The sequence below is a fragment of the Bombina bombina genome, chromosome 5, assembly GCF_027579735.1.
Source record: "Bombina bombina isolate aBomBom1 chromosome 5, aBomBom1.pri, whole genome shotgun sequence".
NCBI classification, from domain to species: Eukaryota; Metazoa; Chordata; class Amphibia; order Anura; family Bombinatoridae; genus Bombina; species Bombina bombina.
Window position 1 is genome coordinate 162,208,279 of NC_069503.1, and position 22,528 is coordinate 162,230,806.

The following is a 22,528-nucleotide window of genomic DNA, read 5'->3' on the forward strand; positions in this document are numbered from 1 at the left end:
TTGCATGGCCCCTCCTGCAACACTCCTACCACTAAACTCCTGGCTCAGTGCTGTGTGCTGCAAAGATGAAGGAGGAGTGTGCTGCTTCCACACCACCCCTACCTGTCCATCCACTAAACCTCAGCCTCACTGACCCACGCTGTAAAGCTGAGAGAGTGCGCCATGCGGCTGCTTCCTCCACTCCCTTTGTTCACCTTATTCTTCTCTGGCTCTATGCTGCTGGGCCGCATGCTCCTCACCACCTTATTTTGTGTGTCCAGTCAATATAGAGCCAGAGAACAATAAGGTCTGTGGCCAACATGCAGCATGTGAGCCGCCAGTTAGCCTTCATTGCGATAAAGGATCTTTTAAAAAAACTTGTAACATCAGTGATTTAGTGCCCAGTCAGTAAACTGTAGGGCTGCGCATTCTGCAGTTTCATTAGCTTCAAAAAGAGGAAGAAGGTAGCTGCTCACAGCATTCAGCTCTTTTCGAAACTGGATTTTTTTCTTGTGAAACTACAACACACTAAGGTCTGTGCAAATCCAGATTTTAGTGTACTGCACTTTCAAAATAAGAAATTCAGCTCCAAAAAAAATAATTGCCTAAAGCACATCCCTAGTAAACTGTGACTGCTTATCTGTGCTTATCAGCACATAACAAAATAGATCCTTCAGAACCAGCAGAGGACTTTTGTTTTCTTGTTTTCACCTTTTTATTTAACTACATACTTGTTACTTTGCGTCACCACAAGGGCTCCAAAGTAGTGTTTCCTGCTTAGTACACAGAACCCCCATAGCATTACAGTCTGCGGTACACATTCGGGCTAAATACTGTGCCTCTTTATAAAACCTGTAAGATATTAACTTTCTCTTTGTATAACTTACAGCTTGACTTGTGCCTCACCTTTTGCTGGTCAAAACGATAGAGAAACACTGCTCAATGTACAGCAAGGAAAAATCAGCTGGCAGAACACAGGATTTGTTCGCTTAAGCGAAGAAGCAAAGCATTTCATAAAAAGTATAATCCAGATAAATGCGCAGTGAGTTTATGTACTTTGTGCAGACGTTGCAATAGCCAAAGTGTGTGACAAATAGGCTCTGTTTATTAACACAATTATATGACTTCTATTAGTGAGCAGTGATCCTGGAATTATTGACATTTTTGGGTTCCAGAGTGGGCTGCTATGCAATTGTATAAGAAGTTTCTTGCGCAGCCATTGATAAGTGGGATTATACTAATCTGTGAAATAAAGATATAGGGGTAGATTTATCACAGGTCAAGCGTACATGATTTGCGGTAGTGTATCATGTCCGCTCAACCTTGCTTAATGCCGACAGCATATGCTGTCTGTATTTAACATTGCACAAGCACAGACATCCCAACTCTCCCTGAAGTTCAGGGAGTCTCCCTGATTGTAATTGCGGCTCCCTGATGCCAGCAAATAGAATGCAATCTCCCTGAAACTCCAAGCACCATGATCCAATGTGGCCCAAATCTGGAAAAGTGTTTCTTTAAGGAATGCCTTTATTTGCTGGGACGTTATAGAACCCTCAAAGCATGCATCAGTAACCAAAAAGCCCCCACTGATTCTAATAAAATAAAAACACAAATACTACCTTATTTACTGCACGTAATTAAACTTTGCATTCAACAAGCGTACGATCACTGGAAAATAGGTTTGTTGTATGTGGTTGTGCAATAAAGCTACTTTTTTTAATGTGACTTTAGTGGGAAGCTACTTTAATGATAAGTCTCTATCTTATTTAGGGTTTCAAGGTGTCCAATATATAACTGGGGGGGGGGGGGGGAGTAGCGGCACAAATCAGTATGTCTGTCCCGGGACAGCTAATGGAGTGAGCTTCGTGAACACTCATGTTATTTCCCTATTCAGTTTAAGGAAGTTTACTATGAAATCTCATGAGAGTTAATTCAAATCTCATGAGATCACAGTAAAAGAGTTCATGACCTCAGCACTGTTGATGCTGATTGACTGCTGTTCATTTCTTCATTTATTTATTTTTTACCTGCAGCTGGGCAGCAGCTGAGTATAACTTTTTACACAGAACTTACTCTGCTGAGCTGAGGAAGTTGTGAGGTAAAATATCTTCTTTTTATACATAGAGATGCTCAGGTGATATTTTCCTGTCAGCTTTTTACAATCATGCTGCATCAGTTTCAAGTGATTTAGCATATGAGTATTATGTCCCTTTAAATAAACCCAAATTAAGCAATATTAACTAAACATAGTGAACCAGATAATCTATCCCAATAAGAATGCACAATAATGCTAAAATACTTACTCAGCCAGTTCAGTCCTCCAGTGCTCTCTCTCTCTCTCTCTCTCTCTCTCTCTCTCTCTCTCTCTCTCTCTCTCTATCTCTCTCTCTCATCAGTTGCTTCCAGGAGGTGAGGAAGCTAAAAAGTGTGTATACTAACTGTTAACTCCCATTGTATACTTAATTTACTTAAAGGAACATGAAACCCACTTTTTTTTTTCACTACTCAGATAGAGGGTACAATTTTAAACAACTTTCTAATTTACTTCTATTATCTAATTTGTTTCATTCTCTTGGTATCATTTCTTGAAGGAGCAGCAATGCTCTAATGGTTTCTAACTGAACTCATGGGTGATCCAATCACAATCAAAATATATATGCAGCTACCAATCAACAGCTAGAACCAAGATTCTCTGCTGCTCTTGAGTTTGCCTAGATAAACCTTTCAGCAAAGGATAACAAGAGAAGGAAGCAAATTAAATAATATAAGTAAATTGGAAAATTGTTTAAAATTGTATTCTCTATATGAATCATTAAATATTTTTTTGGTTTCATGTCCCTTTAAGGTGCATCCTACCACCAATCAAAGGCTACATGGGAGTGTCCTTCTTAGACAAAGACTAGGCCAAAGCATTGCCTATATTTTACATTACAGTATAATTTAAGAATTAACTACTTGAAAATTCTAGGGATAAATTCTCTGGTTTTCTGACACTACAGGGCGTAGAATGCAGCATCCGCTGCTTAATAAATCTACCCCATATAATTTGTTGGTATTAGGTTTCAGTACACAGCTACCAGTACTGATAGATACATAGATTTTGAAGGCAGATAAGAGTCATAGAAGTTTAGGAAATGTTGGGCAGACTTTCTGAGCCAACTGTATTAGCTGTTGACCCACCTATGACCAAAATGGAGTGTCTTTAAAAACCTTGTCTGATTTTGCAAGTTGTCAGACCCTGAATATGTAAGTAAATAAACTGAGGTCTTTTAATCTCACTTTTTGTATTTTGTTGTGACTCCAGTGAAGAAGGGTAAACTAATTGTCTTGGATGTATATTATTATGTCTGTTTACACTACTTGTAACAAGTGTTCATTATATTGGAAGACACTCACTTAGATTACAAGTTTTGCATTATGGTTTTAATGCTGAAAAAATGGCCATTTCAATGTAAAAACCGTAACGCAGCCATTACGAGTCTTGTCGGTATAGCTATACCGCAAGCATTTTAGACTGTAACGCAACGTCAATCCTGCACTCAAAAAAATAACGTTTTTGCGTGCGATTTCCATAGCGACATGATTTGTTCCACCATCTGAAGGCAGTAGTTATGGATTTTGCGCACAAAACTGTTACACAAAACTCATAACTAAAATGTTACAAAGTACACTAACACCCATAAATTACCTATTAACCCCTATTCTGCAACCCTCTCGCAAACACTAAATTAAAATGATTAACCCCTAATCTGCTGCTCCCGACATCGCCGCCACTAATAAAGTTATTAACCCCTATTCCGCCACTCCCCGACATCGCCACCACTATAATAAAGTTTTTAACCCCTATTCCCCCGCATCACAACATCGCTGACACTATAACAAAGATATTAACCCCTATTCTGCCGCTCCCTGACATCGCCGCCACTAAATAAAGTTATTAACCCCTAAACCTCTGGCCTCCCACATTACCGCCACTAAATAAACCTATTAACCCCTAAACCACCAGCCCCCACATCGCAAAAAATGAAATTAAACTATTAACCCCTAAACCTAACAACCCCCTAACTTTAAATTCAAATTAAAATATCCCTATCTTAAAATAAATAAAAGCCTACCTGTGAAATTAAAAAAAACTAAGTTTAAACTAACAATTAACCTAACTATTATACTAAAATTACAATAACTACAAATTAAATAAACTAAATTACACATTAAAAAAAAACTAACACTACTAAAAAATGTAATTCTAAAATTACAAAAAATAAAAAATACTAAATTACAAAAAATAACAAACACTAAATTACGAAAAATAGCAAACGAAATAAAAACAATTACACTTAAGCTAATATCCCTATAAAAATAAAAAAGCCCCCCCAAAATAAAAAAACCCCATAGCCTACAATAAACTACCAATAGCCCTTAAAAGGGCCTTTTGTAGGGAATTGCCCTAAAGAAATCAGCTTTTACCTGTAAAAAAATACAAAGACCCCCCAACAGTAAAACCCACCACCCAACCAACCCCCCAAAATAAAAATCATAACTCTAACAAAAACCTAAGCTACCCATTGCCCTGAAAAGGACATTTGTATGGGCATTGCCCTTAAAAGGACATTTAGCTATTTTGCATTGCCCTGAAAAAACAAACAAAAAAACCCTAAAACTAACCCCAGGCGATCTACTTACAGTTTCTGTTTTCCGGGCATCCAGGCGGCGAGAAGTCTTAATCCAGGCGGCGAGGTCTTCATCCATCGAGGCTGCGTCTTCTATCTTCATTCAGGCGGCGTCTTCTATCTTCTTCCCGGCAGTGCGGAGCGGGTCCATCCTTGAAGACATCCAGCGCGGAGCGTCCTCTTTATACGGTCACCACCGTACACTGAATCTTCAATGCAAGGGAGTCTTTTAAAAATGGCGTCCCTTGCATTCCTATCAGCCAATAGGAAGTGGATCGTCGGGGGTTAGTATTAGGGGTTTTTTTTTACTTTTTTTGGGTGGTTTTTTTTTTAGATTAGGATTTTGGCTTTTTTAAAAGAGCTAAATGCCCTTTTCAGGGCAATGCGAAATAGCTAAATGCCCTTTTAAGGGCAATGCCCATACAAATGCCCTTTTCAGGGCAATGGGTAGCTTAGGTTTTTCTTATAGTTACGTTTTTATTTTGGGGGCTTGGTTGGGTGGTGGGTTTTACTGTTGGGGGGTCTTTGTAGATTAGATTAGGTGTAATTGTTTTTATTTTGGATAATTTTTAGTAGGGTTAGTTTTTTTTTAATGTGTAATTTACTTTATTTAATTTGTAATTATTTAAATTTTAGTATAATAGTTATGTTAGGTTAATTGTTAGTTTAAACTTAGGTTTTTTTTAATTTCACAGGTAAGTTTTTATTTATTTTAAGATAGGGATATTGTAATTTTAATTTAAAGTTAGGGGGTTGTTTGGTTTATTTAGTGTGGGTGATGTGGGAGTTTTAGGGGTTAATAACTTTATTTAGTGGCGACGATGTCAGGGAGTGGCGGAATAGGGGTTAATATCTTTATTATAGTGTCAGTGATGTTGGGGTGCTGGGGAATAGGGGGTTAATAACTTTATTATAGTGGTGGCGATGTCAGGGAGCGGCGGAATAGGGGTTAATAAATTTTATTAGTGGCGGTGATGTCGGGAGCGGCAAATTAGGGGTTAATAACTTTATTTCGATGTCAGCGATGTCGAGGGCAGCAGATTAGGGATGTTTAGACTTGGGGTTTATGTCAGGGTGTTAGGTTTAAACGTAACTTTTTTTCCCCCATAAACATCAATGGGGTTGCGTTACGGCGATCGCCATTCCACGCTTCAGGCTTTAGTTTTTTTTCTAACACCTTCTCCCTATTGATTTCTATGGGGAAAGCGTGCATGAGCATGTTTTCTCATCCCTTGGATTATGTGCGGTATGGAGCTCATCCCCACCATATCGCACGCACAAGGCGGCTTTTTAGAAACTTGTAATGGCAGCGCTATGGAATGTGAAATAACGTAACTTTTTGTTGCGTTCGCTTCGCACCCTCTATAGCGCAAAACTTGTAATCTAGGTGTAAGTGAGCAACAGATAAATAGCAGAATATTTTTACTGTAGGCAGGTTTACTGTAGACTCATTTATCAGAATTTGTCATCTAGTCTTTTCTTCTTTCAGAGCTCGGCCCAGTGCAGAGGAATGTCTTCACCATAAATGGCTACTGGTAAGATATTACATATCTGTCAAAAATGTTATATGTGATCTGTTTAATTTATCACAGAATACGACATATGGATGTTTACAATAAACTCATATGGTTAGGTTCTACCAAATATCTCTGGCTCCCATTTCAGTCCATCAGAAAAATCATACAAAAGCATTGTAGGGTCTTTGGCATCCTTTTCTAAGCTAATCCAGTTTACTAGAACTGATGGTGTTTAAATGAGAAATTATGCTTACAACAATTTAACAGGACAATCTGGTTGTACATTTAAAATATTTCACAGTCATTTCAAGGGCGGATTTCAATAACCTGTACAAAAGCAAAAAATACCCAGCCAAAGCATTATTAAAAGGACATAAACCCCAATTATTTTTTTCTTTCATGATTCAGATAGAGCATATAATTTATTATTTATTTTTATTTAATGTCTTTAATTATATTCGTCAAGTGCAAAAACTGATACTGATACATTACATAGTATAGCATCAAAGCAGGTATATCTCAAAGTAAAGTAAATTGATGTTAATGGGGAAAAGAAAGTTAGGTTAAAACCTAACACCCTAACATAAACCCCTAGTATAAATACCCCTAAACCGCCGCCCTCCGCATCACTAACACTAACGCAAATCACTAAATTAAACTATTAACCCCTAAACCTAACTATCCCCTATACTTTAAATTAAATTTACAATATAACTATCTTAAAATAAATAAAAACTTACCTGTGAAATAAAAAAACTAAGATTAAACTATAAATAAACATAATTATTTTACGAAAATAAAATAAACAAAAAATAAAAAAACTTAAATTACAAGATTAAAAAAAACTAACACTACAAAAAAAAATCAAAGAAATCTAACATTACTAAAAAAAAAAAATCAAATAATCGAGATCACAAAAAATAATAAACGAAATTATCCAAAATAATAAAAATTAAACCTAATCTAATAGCCCTATAAAAACAAAAAAGCCACCCCAAAATAAACCCCCCCTAACCTATCAATAAACTACCGATAGCCCTTAAAAGGGCCTTTTTTACGGCATTTCCCAAAGTTAAACAGCTCTTTTACCTAAAATAATTACAAAGTCCCCCCTAAAAGTAAACCCCCCACCCAACCAACCCCCCAAAATAAAAAACCTAAGTCTAAAAAAAAACTAAGCTACCCATTGTATGGGCATTACATTTGTATGGGCATTGCCCTTAAAAGGGCATTCAGCTCTTTTTCGCCCATAAAAATAAAAAAGCCCTAATCTAAAAAAAAACACCCAAAAAATAAAACAAAAAAACCTAAGTCTAACCCCCAAATAGGTATTCCTGAAGTCCGGTGGAGAAGGTCTTCTTCTAGGCGGTGAAGGTCTTCTTCCAGTTGGCGACATCTTCATCCAGGGTGAAAGCGGCGTAGAGCGGAGGTGACCGCGGAACAGAACCGGCGACCGTGGAACCATCATTTTTTTTTAGATTAGGGCTTTATATTTTTGTGGGCGAAAAAGAGCTGAATGCCCTTTTAAGGGTAATGCCCATACAAATGCCCCCTTTAGGGGCAATGGGTAGCTTAGTTTTTTTTAGACTTAGGTTTTTTATTTTGGTGGGGTTGGTTGGGTGGGGGAAGTACTTTTAGGGGGGACTTTGTAATTATTTTAGGTAAAAGAGCTGTTTAATTTAGGGCAATGCCCTACAAAAGGCCCTTTAAAGGGCTATTGGTAGCTTATTGATAGGTTAGGGGGGTGTTAGGTTTAGGGGTTAATAGTTTAATTTAGTGATATGCGATGTGGGATGCCAGCAGTTTAGGGGTTAATATGTTTAGTTTAGTATTAGCGATGTGGGGGCTGGCAGATTAGGGGTTAATAGGTTTATTATAGTAGTTGCAATGTGGGGGGCCAGCGGTTTAGGGGTTAATATGTTTAGTATTATCGATGTGTGGGCGGCGGTTTAGGAGTTAATAGTTTTAGTTTAGTAGTAGCGATGTGCGGGGCCAGTGGTTTAAGGGTTAATAGGTTTATTTAGTGTTGGCGATGTGGGGGGTCGGCGGTGTAGGGGTTAATAGGTTTATTTTGTGTTGGCGATGTGGGTGGGTGGCGGATTAGGGGTTAATAGGTGTAATATAGTATTTGCGATGCAGAGGCATGGAGGTTTAGGGGTTAATAGGTACTTTATGGGTGTTAGTCTACTTTGTAACATTTTAGTTATGAGTTTTGTGAAACATTTTTGTTTTTGCAAAATCCATAACTACTGGTCTCAGATAGCGGAATGGATCGCGGTGGTATAGACTATAACGCAAGCATTTTAGCCAGACCGCACAACCTGTAATACAGGCGCTATGAAAATCCCGCACTCCAAAGCTATTTTTTGAGTGTGGAATGGAGAGTTGCGTAAAGGCTAAAATGCTTGCGGTATAGCTGTGCCGCAGCAACTTGTAATACGGGAGACCTGCATATTCTGCGTGCAAAAGTCAATTTTTCAGTGGTATAGCCGTACCGCACCATACCGCAAAATTTGTAATCTAGGTCAAAGAGAGACCGCTTAGCGACATAAAAAGTGTGTCCAATTTTAGAGAATCAGTTTCTGGACAAGTAATACAGAAGTGGGGAAGACTATGAATGTCCAATGAGAATGGTCATGTGTTGCATTGATAGCTATGTTTATGAGAGGCAAACTCTAGTCAGCCACATCTGTGCCACATCTGGATCATGTGCTGAACATTTGAGGCAATTGTTTATCGTATCTGGGATCCATTTGGATCTCAATTTAGGAGTGAGGTAGCTGAGAAGAAATAATTTGATGTGTATTTCTCTATGATCTGATGAAAGAGTGGCTAGTTCTAAGTTAGTGCTGATCACATCTTCAGAGACCTCTACACCCCCAATATGCTCCTATCTCACACACAAATCTGATAGCTGATGCTAATTTAGCTACAATCAAATTGTACGTGTGGGAGATAGAATAAATGCCCTGTTTAGCGAGTAAGCATAAGCTATCAACACTGGTCATTGTGGTACAATCTAGTCCTTCCGCTAATAGTTTGTGTAGATAATGCGTGCTTTGGAGATATGCATAAGTGCTATTTTCGGGGAAGAGGAAACCTGAGTCATAAGTCTTGAAAGGAATAAAGTTGGTAAGTGTTAGGGTCTAACATTTGCACCACAGAGGTCAGTCCACTTCTGTCCCAGAGTCTAAACATGTTCGTAGTCATACCCAAAAGGAAAGTAGGGTTGCCTTGCAAGGGTGTTTACTAATTTTAGGGAACAATCTCCAACACTTGCATAACTTAGCCCAGTCTGGTAGAGGATTTCAGAACAAGATGTTTCTCAACCTCTGTGGGAGAGATTGAAGCAGAGCGTGAGGTAAAGAAAGTTATGTGTAGTGGATGTATTAGAGCAGCCTCAAGAGTTGGGTAGTTAAAGTATGAAGTTCCCACCAGCTAGTTAAGTAACAATTTGACCAATGTACCCATCCAGCATAGAACTCAACTGTTTGATCACAGGCGGAATGTTTAGTTTCTTGTGCTCAAAATCTGTTAAGTGTGTCTCCTGCAGAAATGCAATGTTGTTTAAGGTGTTGCAGTATAATACTGCGTTTATCTGGGGTGGTGACACCGCCTGAATCCTACAAGACGATCTTAATGGACTGTTCCATTAAGATTAGTAAAAGAGAAAGTAATGTCAGGAGGGGAAGTGATGTCAGTACGTATAGCTATAGATATTTGTCTGAGGAGGCAGCAGGCCACAGGGAGTTTAAGGGTGAGGACCCAAAGCTCAATACGGAGGAAAGAGCAGGAACAGTGCAATGTGTGATCTAGTGCAGGTTGTAATAAAGTCGACTTACGGTTCAGAGTGATGGAGAGCAGTGATTTGTCATCATTATCCCCACCCTCTGCTGCTATATGAGAGAAAAACAAAAAAATACACAGTAAACAACAAGATATTAATAATTTTAACGCATTAAATGGATAAAGGTCTAGATTACGAGTGGAGCGTTAAATGTTAAGCCCAAACGATAAGTGGTTAATCGCGACTGTGTGCATTGGGTTTTTCTCTAGTATTACAAGTTGACATTAAAAGCGATCGCTTGAGTGCAATTAAAGTTAACGTGATTCGGGTTAGCGCGACCTCCGAGCTCTGTTTAACTGTTTCTTGAAAGAAAAAAGTCTCACAAAACTCATCAAAAATATGATACAAAGTACAGTTACACTCATAATAACACCATCTGATAAAAATTATTTTAAAAATATTGCACAAAAAAGTTATAAAGGCTCAATGCAAAGGGCTTTAACATTGAGATACATAGATATACATGTCTAAAGATGTATATGTATGTATGTAAATATATATATATATATATATATATATATATATATATATATATATATATATATATATATATATATATATATGTGTGTGTATGTACATATGTATTTATGTATTTATATGTGTATATATGTATTTACAGACATATATATATATATATATATATATATACATATAAACACATAAATACATATGTACACATACATAGAAGTGCATTGGAAGCCATTTGCAGTTAAGTCGATGAAAACAAGTAAAAACATATTTATGCAATATTTATATTTAGTAAAGTATTTAACTGTGTATGCACTGTAAATATGTCGCATTCCAATGTTCTGCACATGGCAGAATATGTTCTAAGTATTTGTAAATAGATATTTATATTATATATATATTGTATATAGACACACACACATATATATATATATATATATATATATATATATATATATATATATATATATATATATATATATATATATATATATATAAAGCATGGAAGGGGACTGCACTCTCAGAGTGGACTGGGTACACATTCCATGACCCTGCAATGTTCTCAGCCCTGGGTGCTCAATGGCACTTATAGGAAGCTGTGCTTTTCCCCAGAGTCACAAGCAGTTAACCCCAGACTGGTCTGGGTGCAAGGCCCATAGGGAAAATTACAAAACAAATTAATACAACACACAGAGTCCAGCACTCACAAGCTCTCAGCTAAGATTAAAAGCAAAAATGGAAGGGTTAGTTACAAGTCCAGGTACCACGTTAAGGTCCCTTGCAAAACGTGCACGTGCAAGATATTATAAGTTCAGCTTTTTGTGCTTGTCAGGTTAGCACGTGAGCAAAAAAAACAGTTTACTTTTAACCCATAATCCGAGCACAACTCAACAGACGTAAAATTTTGCTTCTAGCACAGTTAATGCTCGAGTGGGGGCGTTAAATAGCTTTCCACTTGTAATCTATCCCAAAGAGGGAAAACTGTTAGACACTAAAAACCAATGATGGAATTACGGCTATAAACAATGACACAAACATCAAGTACAGACAGATTGTCATACTGAAATTGTTACTTATAGGTAATGGTTTCCAGAGTCTATAACATTCAAGCAGGTTAGAAAGGCAAAGACAGTTCGGTAAAGAATGGCGGTCAGCCTTGGTCATCTTGAGCTTCTGTATTTAGGCAATCATACAGAGATTTATGTTGAGAAAAAATGTTCAGGCCTGCGGGAGTTACAATTTGCAACTTTGCAGGAAATATCAAAAAAACTTGTCTGCCTTGATTGTGGAGTTTGGTGTCTGCAGAAAAGTCCTGGAAGAGAAGGATCCTTTGGCCTTTACAAGAGATCTTTTATAATTCTGAACGCTCTCAATACGGAAAGTTTTTCCTGATAATTCAATAATTTAAAAAATGACTTGCCTCTGGTTCTCTGGTTAGGTTTGGTCAGGGATGGTTTTGACTGATTCTGTGAGCCCTCTTGACATCCAGAGGCAGAGTGTCTGACTTTACCTGGAGTAGTCTTGTAAGCGTGAGTGCCGTCAACTCTAGCAGATCTTTATTTTTAAGGGATTCAGGAACCCCCCACCCCCCATTCTTTTGGTGTGATCTGTTTTCGAAATCATCTAGCTATTCCTGAAGAAATGCATTTTGTATTGTCCGTTCCAGCCTGCAGAGTCTCCATTTTCAGCAAGAAGAAGGCATTTAGTTCTTGCATTAGGGATTGGGATTAATCTTGATCTGGATCCTTATCTATGGTAGGGGGCTCAGAGTGAACTTCTGCCAGATGTCTTGATCCGGATCCTTATCTAGGTTAGGGGGCTCTGAGTGAAATTCTGCCAGATGTCTGTTTCCTATCTGCCTGCTTTGACTTTGCTAACATTGTGGTGGCAGATTAGGGGGAGACCGCTTTGAAGTATTAGGTTTAATAGATAAAATATGTGAGGGAGGCTTGTTGGTAGATAGTGTTATAAAATAGCATACTGGCAGATCAAGGTTTAAATAGTAGGTGAAAACTGCATCATACATGTAATGAACACCTGTGAGTAAAACATATACAGAAGCTCAGATAAAATCAGAGTTCTGGCATTGACTCCTAGGGCAGGATGTGTTCCCTAAGATCAGAACTGTCCTTGTTTAAAGCCAGCAAGTTATGAGAAAGATACTGCTTTTATAAAGAATAATCAATAATTAATTGTAAATGGCCAAGTATAAACAGAAAAAATAGCGATGTCCTGAGTACTTCCCTGGATTGTTCAAAGAGAGGAAAAAGTGATGGCACTACTAATACAAAGTGGCGGAAGGGATCGGCCTATGATTATTCACAAGTGGCCTTAATCAATAGGTAATAAGGCCCTAAGGTGCTGTGTATTGGGAAACTATTTGTACAGTGAGCAACTACTAGACAGTTGCAGACAAAGAATACACTTTAGCACTCAATTCCACACATCGAATGTGTTGTGATTATGAGATAGTGTGCGTCGACAGAAACAATTTAAAAAAATTAAACTTTATTAGATATATTAAAATGAGGGAAAAACACATTAAAAACAACTATATAGGGCTGGTAGTCAATTGCTAATCTGGATCTATTCTACCAGATAGCTAATAATAGAAAATATATTGAGGCAATGCTATACAAGATATATGACAAGAGATCAATGAGGGGTCTTGACTACTATCTATTATTATAGTTGCAACAGAGGCTGGACAGTACTCGTCCTGGGTAATATAAGTGCTTGGTGCAAGCTGATACTTTAAAGATATACAGACAATTATATGGATTGCCTCAAGGTGGCGGCAGAGGACAAGTTAAGCTATTGGAGAGGTGAGTAAAGTAATGAAAGTTCTCACTATTATAAAAGTACAGTGTACACTCTGATACACTTATAGCCTTGTATAGGCTGCTGTATCCCCTCAGCTTCAGGGTAGTGTTACAGTCATATAATGAAAACATATTCTTCTCTGGGCAGGGATTCACTGGCACTGGTCAGTAGTTGGTGGTAGTGGGAGGCTGTGATCCAGAGCAAAAGACAGGTTTAGTAATTGCACAAAGTGTTCATTATCCCTTGGTTTGTGACCCTAAGTAGTAGGCTTACCAGGCATCCCAGTTTGGCTGGGATTGTCCCTGTTTGGAAGCGCTGTCCCAGTGTCCCACCCGATTGTTCATTTTGTCCTGGCTGTAGGGTTGACACCCAGACGGTGCCGGAATGAGTAAAATACCAGCAATGCAAAAGCCATTTTTTTTAAATTCTGTGTGCAGTCTGCGCCAGTGACGTGATGATGTCATTTCATCGGGCTGTGTGTCTCCATGCTGTCTCCTGTCTGCCTCTGATGCGGCTGTGCTGCAAGACTTGCTGGTAAGGATACCTTGCTGAGGTTACAAATGTTGCTAGCAATATAACTGTGGTGTCTACACTTGCCCACCCATCTTGACCGTGCAGCTGTCAGAGAAGTTTGCTTTCGCCGCGCTTAACTACCCATGTTCCCTGTGGTACATCAAACTGCCCCCATTGTGTTGATTGTGTAGCTCCTTTAATTGTAGCCATGCATCTGTAAATGCGTTACTACTTTTAGTAAGAGGGGTAGGGGCGGTAACTAAAATACAGATGACAGTTATCACTCTAGTTCAGTAACTTGTGCAGTGTTACTCAAAGTTTTGAAGTAAGATACCTTGTGTGAAAGTGAAACAATATATACTGTCTGTTGTCATTGTGGGTATTTGCGCTGCAGCCTGTTAAGTCACATTATTTTAGTTTGCCTCCCTGTTTTCATTTTCATGTCTTGAAGGGATCGGTTTGTTTGACCTGTGTATATGAAACGCTTTACGCATTTGCACATGCTTTGTGTTTATCTCTTGGAATATAATCAAAGGCAGGTTTAACAAATTGGGATGTATTTATCTCTAACTGGAAAATTAGTTCTGGTCGGCAATCGCCACATCCCCTTGACCTCGCCCCTTGACCATGCTCCCAACCATGCCCCTGACCACACCCCACTGGCACCGCACCAGGTGGTCCCAGTTTCACCTCTAAAAATTATGGTAAGCCTACTAATTAAGGATCAAGTAGAAGCAGACTGGGCAGGTATTTAGCTGAAGCAGGGTATATAATAAAATTATACAGGCCCTGTCAGAGACATACAAGCTGTTTCATAGCAGTAAACCTATATGGGAGTATGTAGGTGCAGGAAGGAGGATTTACAATCCCAGGTGAGAGTGCCTTATGTGCACTTTTGTGCAGAGCGGGTGGGTAATGCGAGAGGAGGGCATTGTTGTGCCGCTGTAGAGGTAGGTCAGAGGAGACCAGTAAGGCTTGGATAGGGGCTGTCTTCTACTTCTACTGAGCGTTATCAGCGTAATGAGCTGAGTAGAAAGGGGAAACAAAGCGGCCAAGGGTTCCGGTGTCCAAGATGGCGCTGTAGGTTTCGAACTGTTCACGGCACAAGGACTACGATGTTGCTAAGCTCTTCGTGCCATAGGATCCGGCTGGAACAGTGTACTCATAGTATAGTCCCAAAACAGCTATCCAGCAAGGAAAGCGCATTGGGAGGTCTGGAATCCGATGTTAAATCATTGTTATGCAGCCACAATTTCGGAGCTCTTTCTTCTTGCTGCAGTCCAGTTGCCCCGCCCACCGAAAACCAGAGCACATCATTTTAAACAACTTTCCATTTTACTTCTAATATCACATTTTCTTCATTTTCTTTATTGAAAAGCAATAAGGTAAGGTCAGGAGCGTGCACGTGTCTGCAGCACTATATGGCCGCGGTTTTGCAACGTTATACATTAGCAAGAGCACAAGATGGCCGCACTATTTCCTGTAATGCAGTGCTCCAGACATGTGCACGCTACCCATCTAGATATCTCTTCAACAAAGAATAACAAGATAACAAAGTAAAGTTGATAATAGAAAATAAATCATGTAAGAACAATTTTGGGTTTCATGTCCCTTTACAAAATAATGGCTAACTGATTTGCTATTAATAATGATGGCCTAATGTTATTGCATTTTGTTTTCATTTAACTATCAATTCATTATGTGGAGCGCTAATGTATTTGCCCGTTTACAGGTTCACGATAAATAACCAGCCAATACAAGAGATCAGATCTCTAGTTAATTTTATAAATGTCCACAAAATGCCCCCAAAATCAGGAGTGATATATTTTTTCCAAAAATAAAGATGATAGCATCTTTATTTTTTAGTAAAAAATTGTAGTCTATGGAAGCACGCTCTCATGGTCGCAATACTTCCTAGCAATGCGAACAAAAGGTTGTGTAAGCATTGCGCTCAACTTGTTATACCAGCGCACATTAGCGTGTACTGGTATTACTCAGTGGAGCGCTAATATCACTTTCTCAAAGCGATATTTAGCGCTCCACTTTTATTCTGGCCCAAAGTGTGTAATTAACAAATTAATTTCATTATTTTTAAACTTCCATACATATAATTACTATCATAATTTAACTGACATGTGCGCCGGCAAAAAAAAAATTTAGTAGATTTGTTTTCAATTTTTTCAAATATTTGATCGGCTACATTTTGTCCATGCAGGGATTTGTGTCGGATGAATATTGGATTTGGATTTGTTACTGTTATTTCCAATGGGAACATCTGTTTCTTCCAATAATGCATTTGTTTGTTCATGTGTCAAACTAATAGACAAATCCAAAAATTCAGAAGTCTGAATGCACATGTCTATAATTTAACATTCTGATGATCATCTTTAGGTTGTATAGAGGTATTGGTGAAGTTAAAGGGACACTAAACACTTCATGTACCTCCCTCTAAATATGGGTGCTGCCATTTTGGAACTTTCCTTATACTGCCTGTATCTGAAGGAGAGTTACTGCACATGTGTGCAAACAGGTCAACTGTGGAATACAACAAAAGAAAAGGGGGCGCCCTTGAGAGTATCTATAAATGGTAATATGTAGTATATGAGGTAGCTTATATGTTACCAATAGAAATGCACTTTTCAGTATAAATGATGATACACTGATTCAGTAGTAACTAGTATATATGTTGTGGACAGAGTAAATAGATGTTAACCTATACAATTTGATAATCACAATGTTAATAGGACAGTTGTATCTCACTCAAAACTAGTATATACGTTGTGAACAGAGTAAATAGATGTTAGCCTAAACAATTTGATAATCACAATGTTAATAGGATAGTTATATCTCACTCAAAGATAGTGGTTAATGGGTGACAATGATCACTATATTGTCCTTTATAAAGGTCTTGATAGTAGAATACCAAGGCAGCAATCTGTAGTGGTCCAGACCAGGATCCAATTAAGCAATCTAAAATATCAAACAGAGACAGATGCGCCACATGGCCCAATATTGTAGTTTCCAAATTTATGTAGATTTTACTATATAGTTGAACTCACATGTATTGGAGCACCTCAATTGGTGCAAATGACACAGTCTGGGATCTATAACAGTCACCCAGCAGACCGGCCTCTCGAGTTGTTCAGGGTCTGTGTAAAATAGAAAACACAAAAAAGCCTATATGGCCTAGTATTGTATGACTAGAGTGATTTCACACCAGATAGTAGTATAAGATTTTGAACTCACATTTGGTGAAGCATCCCCAATGATGCTATAGAGACAAGCTGGGATTAATTCAGTCACCCAACAGACTTAGCTCGTGGCATACAGCATGCAATAGTCCTCTCAGTGGTCTTTAGGTCAGTGATATCCTCAGATAAAAACCAGTTCATAGGCAGCAAGTGTTTATAGTAAAAGTTAAAATCACTTTAATAAAATAATATTAAATTGCGACGCGTTTCTCAGTCTCAGACTGTTTCCTCAGTTTATGCCTGAGGAAACAGTCTGAGACTGAGAAACGCGTCGCAATTTAATATTATTTTATTAAAGTGATTTTAACTTTTACTATAAACACTTGCTGCCTATGAACTGGTTTTTATCTGAGGATATCACTGACCTAAAGACCACTGAGAGGACTATTGCATGCTGTATGCCACGAGCTAAGTCTGTTGGGTGACTGAATTAATCCCAGCTTGTCTCTATAGCATCATTGGGGATGCTTCACCAAATGTGAGTTCAAAATCTTATACTACTATCTGGTGTGAAATCACTCTAGTCATACAATACTAGGCCATATAGGCTTTTTTGTGTTTTCTATTTTACACAGACCCTGAACAACTCGAGAGGCCGGTCTGCTGGGTGACTGTTATAGATCCCAGACTGTGTCATTTGCACCAATTGAGGTGCTCCAATACATGTGAGTTCAACTATATAGTAAAATCTACATAAATTTGGAAACTACAATATTGGGCCATGTGGCGCATCTGTCTCTGTTTGATATTTCAACTGTGGAATGTATTGAAAGGCTAGATCTCAAAATAGCAGCACCGATGACTAGAGGGAGATAAGGAATAACTTCAATACCATGCTAATATAATATGTTTAGTGTTTAATGTCCCTTTAACTTGATGCAATCACCTAAAAAAACACATAGTAACTGGATTTTCTATTGGTTTTCAAATGGATTAGAAATTACTCACATTTGAAAACTCTGCAAAAGTCAACACATATTTCATTCAGCTTTTCTAATGGATTAGAGTAGACCATTCTGATGCTAAAGCTCTGTATATACTAAGATAAGTAACTTGATGAAAATGCTGATATACTTCCTATTATATTGTATTTTCTGTGAATCTTATTGGCTCAAACCCATATTTCTCATTTACATACCTCTAAACTGTCCCGGATCTTGTAGGATTGTCAGGGGTTGGGAGGTCTGCTTGCTGTCCTTCCGCCAGCTTCATCCATTAGGACAGGTTTCCTGGTTTCTGGAGATTCCCCTCTTTGACCCATAATAACGCTTTTAATATGCCCAACCTACCCACACTGCCCATGGCACACCATAACTCCACCCTCTTTTCATAGCCCCACCCCCCTTTTACTTGTCTGGAAACTTCTGGAAAATGTTGGGATGTATGTATTTACCATATTAAGCAAAACATTAGACCCCACTGTGGGTTGCACCACTTCATAGCAGCCAAGAGAATTAAGCACTTTTATTTTTACTACAAGTTCCAAGCTGTGATTGGTTTTGCTGATTATGATAATGAATAAAACATATATACACCTGTGTGACATAATGCTCCTTTTTAGGAACCTATCAGTTCACTGGACTCACTTCCTATCAACACAAGGAGCCTCAGATTTCTTGTAGCAAGGAGCAGGTGGCAGGTCAGTACTAAGGAAACCTTTGTGATCTCTTTATTTTACAGTCATGGACAATCAAGCCTGTATTATACATCTGATTTCCCTGGTAATTTGCTCTTTAAAGGGATATGAAACCCAGTTTTTCTCTTTCATGATTCAAGTAGAGCATGGAATTTTAAACATTTTTCTAATTTACTTCCATAATCAAATGCTCTTCGTTATCTTGCAGGGACATAGGTTCAAGAGCATGCATGTTTCTGGAGCACTGTATGGCAGCAGTTTATTTTGACTTTAGTGTCCCTTTAAGCATTTTATAGTTTATTACCATCTAAGAGCTCGCTTCCATAGAGCCGTAATTCCGTTTGCGTGCACTCGCAAACCAATAAATATGCTGTCAGAAGCAATATCGTTTATCGACTGCTTCCAACGGCCCGTTATACCTCAATTTCGGCAACCGGACTCTGGCTGCCGAAAACATTATCGTGTCCCATACAAAGTATCAGAAGCCGCTAATCTTTAAATTATACCCGGTTTACAATGCCCGTGCAAACCGTTACTAAACTGTCGGAGGCTGCCGATACACTAACAAAAATAACACCCAGCTCAACTAGGTGTAAACAGGTAAAAGGTGCTCTTTGAGACCTTTTTCCCATTGAAATCTAACCCAACATGTCAAAACCCCTCTATCCGCCATCCCTCCCACATCGCAATTTATAATAAATCTATTAATCTCTAAACCGCCATGCCCCACAACGCAAACTACCTATTTAAACTATTAACCCCTAATCCGCAATGCCCCCACAACGCAAACGATCTATTAAATCTATTAACCCATAATCTGAAATGCCCCCACAATGCAAACTATCTATTAAATCTATTAACCCCTAATCCGCAATGCCCCCACATCGCAAAGTATCTATTTAAACTATTAATGCCTAATCCACCATCCCCCACAACGCAATCTAGCTATTTAAACTATTAACCCCTAATCCGCCAATAACACACATCGCAATTAACCTAATAAATATATTAACCCCTAAACTGCCAATAACCCACATCACAATGAACTAATCACTAAGCCCCCTAACCTAACACCCCCTAAATTAATCCCATTACATAAATTAAAATAATCCTAAATTACAATTAAAATAAAACCTAACATTACTTTAAAAATAAAAAACTAAGTATAAATTAAGCTAAAATTACAGAAAATAAAAAAGTCTAACATTACATAAAATAATAAACAAGATTATCAAAAATAAAAAAATTAAACCTAATCCCTATGAAAATAAAAAGTCCCCCAAATAAAAACACCCCCTAATCTAATACTAAACTACCAATATCCCTTAAAAAGGGCCTTTTGTAGGACATTGCCCTAAGTTAAACAGCTCTTTTCCTTAAAAAAATGCTAAGTCCCCCCTCTAACAGTAAAACCCCCCACCCACCAAACCCCCCAAAATAAAAAAACCTAACAATAAAAAATCCTAAACTACCCATTGCCCCTAAAGGGGCATTTGTATAAGCATTGCACTTAAAAGGGCATTCAGCTCTTTTACAGCCATTTAAAGGGCATTCAGCTCTTTTAAGATTGCCCAAAATCCCTAATCTAAAATTTAAAAAAAAAAAGACTAACTCTTACCCCAAGATAGGTACTCACAGTTCCTGAAGTCCGGCGGTGAAGTCTTCTTCCAAACAAAGACCGGTTCCTGAAGTCCGGCGGTGAAGTCTTCTTCCAAGCAGCGACCTCTTCTATCTTCATCTTGGACCGAGGAACTGAAGTTCGGTGACCGCAGAACTGAAGACCGGTGACTGCGGAACTGAAGACCGGCGACCGCGGAACCATGGAGTGTGGAGGATTCTCTTCGTACGATCGCCGCGGTACACTGAATAGTGAATTTAAGTTACGCAATTAAATATGTCGTCCCTTGCATTCCTGCTGACTGATTTGATTCTTCAAATTCAAATCAGCCAATAGGATGAGAGCTACTAAAAACCTATTGGCTTAGAACAGCCAATAGGATTTCAGTTCCTCTCATCCTATTGGCTGATTTGAATTTGAAGAATCAGCCTATAGGAATCGCGTACCTTAAATTCACTATTCAGTGTACGGCGGCAATCGCACGAAAAGGATCCTCCACGTTCCATGGTTCCGAGGTCGCCGGTCTTCAGTTCCGCAGTCACCGGTCTTCAGTTCCGTGGTCCAGGATGAAGATAGAAGAGGTTGCCGCTTGGAGGAAGACTTCACCGTCGGACTTCAGAAACTGGTCGCCGCATGGAAGAAGACTTCACCGCCGGACTTCAGGAACCGTGAGTACCTATCTGGGGGTTAGAGTTAGGCTTTTTTTATTTTTATTTTTATTTTATTTTTTAGATTAGGGATTTTGGGGCAATCTTAAAAGAGCTGAATGCCCATACAAATGGGTAGTTTAGGATTTTTTAGTGTTAGTTTTTTTTATTTTGGTGGGTTTGGTGGGTGGGGCGCTTTACTGTTAGAGGGGGGGGGGCTTATAATTTTTTTAAGGAAAAGAGCTGTTTAACTTAGGGCAATGCCCTACAAGAGGCCCTTTTAAGGGATATTGGTAGTTTAGTATTAGATTAGTAGGTGTTTTTATTTTGGGGGGGGTTATTTTCATAGGGATTAGGTTTAATTTTTTTATTTTTGATAATCTTGTTTATTATTTTATGTAATGCAAGACTTTTTTATTTTTAATGTAATTTTAGCTTAATTTAAACTTATTTTTTTTATTTTTAAAGTAATGTTAGGTTTTTTATTTTAATGGTAATTTAGAATTATTTTAATTTATGTAATGGGGTTGATTTAGGGTGTTTTAGCTTAGAGGGCTTAGTGATTAGTTAATTGCAATGTGGGTTATTGGTGGTTTAGGGGTTAATAGATTTATTAGGTTAATTGCGATGTGGGTTATTGGCAGATTAGGGAATATTAGTTTAAACAGCTAGATTGCATTATGGGGGATGGCGGATTAGGGCTTAATAGTTTAAATAGATACTTTGCAATGTGGGGGCATTGCGGATAAGGGGTTAATAGATTTAATAGATAGTTTGTATTGTGGGGGCATTGCGGATTAGGGGTTAATATATTAGTTATTTGGGGGGTTGCGGTTGAGAGGTAGATGATGCGCATGTGTTAGTTTGATTTTATTTTAACAGCGAGTGACTGGTAAAATATATACGGTGCCGGGTGGAAGCCTTAACACAACGCTAACTTACACCTACACGAAAAGAGCAACCGCTCGCAAAGCGGTAACCTTTTCAATGGAAACCTGGTACTATAATGGAGCCGTAAATTACTTTTCGCCGTTGGCGGCTTCGGTAGCTTACGGCTCCATTTTTAAAAGCTCAATGGAAGCGAGCTCTTAGTGTTTACTGTGCATTTAATGGAACACTAAAGTCAAAATTAAATTCATGGTTTAGATAAAGCACGCAATTTCAAAGAACCCTCCAATTCATTTTCACTATAAAAAGGTGTGCAATATTTTATATGCACACTATTTGAAGCACCGGCTCCTACTGAGCATGTGCTCAGTACCTTAATGCATATCTGATTGGCTGATGACTGTCACATGATACAGGGAGAAGAATAATGGAGGTAACTTTTAAATTTCACAGAAAAAAAATTACTACTCATTTGAAATTCAAATTTAGTGCTACTACTTTGTCTTTTTTATTATTCGTTAGTTGATAATGCAATTCTACTTTATTTAATGGACTTTAATGCTAATACTTGATGTAGTGATTTAGTATACAAAATGTAAGATAAACAGACCTTATTTATTCAAGTACCTAACTAATTCATGTAGCTTTCAAAAGTTTCACCTAAACAGTGA

General features: G+C 38.2%; 1 protein-coding gene across 1 annotated transcript in view; it reads left to right on the top strand.

Moving 5' to 3' along the window:
* The window catches only part of OBSCN (obscurin, cytoskeletal calmodulin and titin-interacting RhoGEF), a 937,038-nt gene that overhangs the window by 840,716 nt on the left and 73,794 nt on the right, over window positions 1–22,528 (top strand). Inside the window, 3 exon segments of the mRNA XM_053713767.1 lie at window positions 869–1,021; window positions 6,139–6,184; window positions 18,630–18,707. Coding sequence (XP_053569742.1) covers window positions 869–1,021; window positions 6,139–6,184; window positions 18,630–18,707 — 277 coding nt within the window.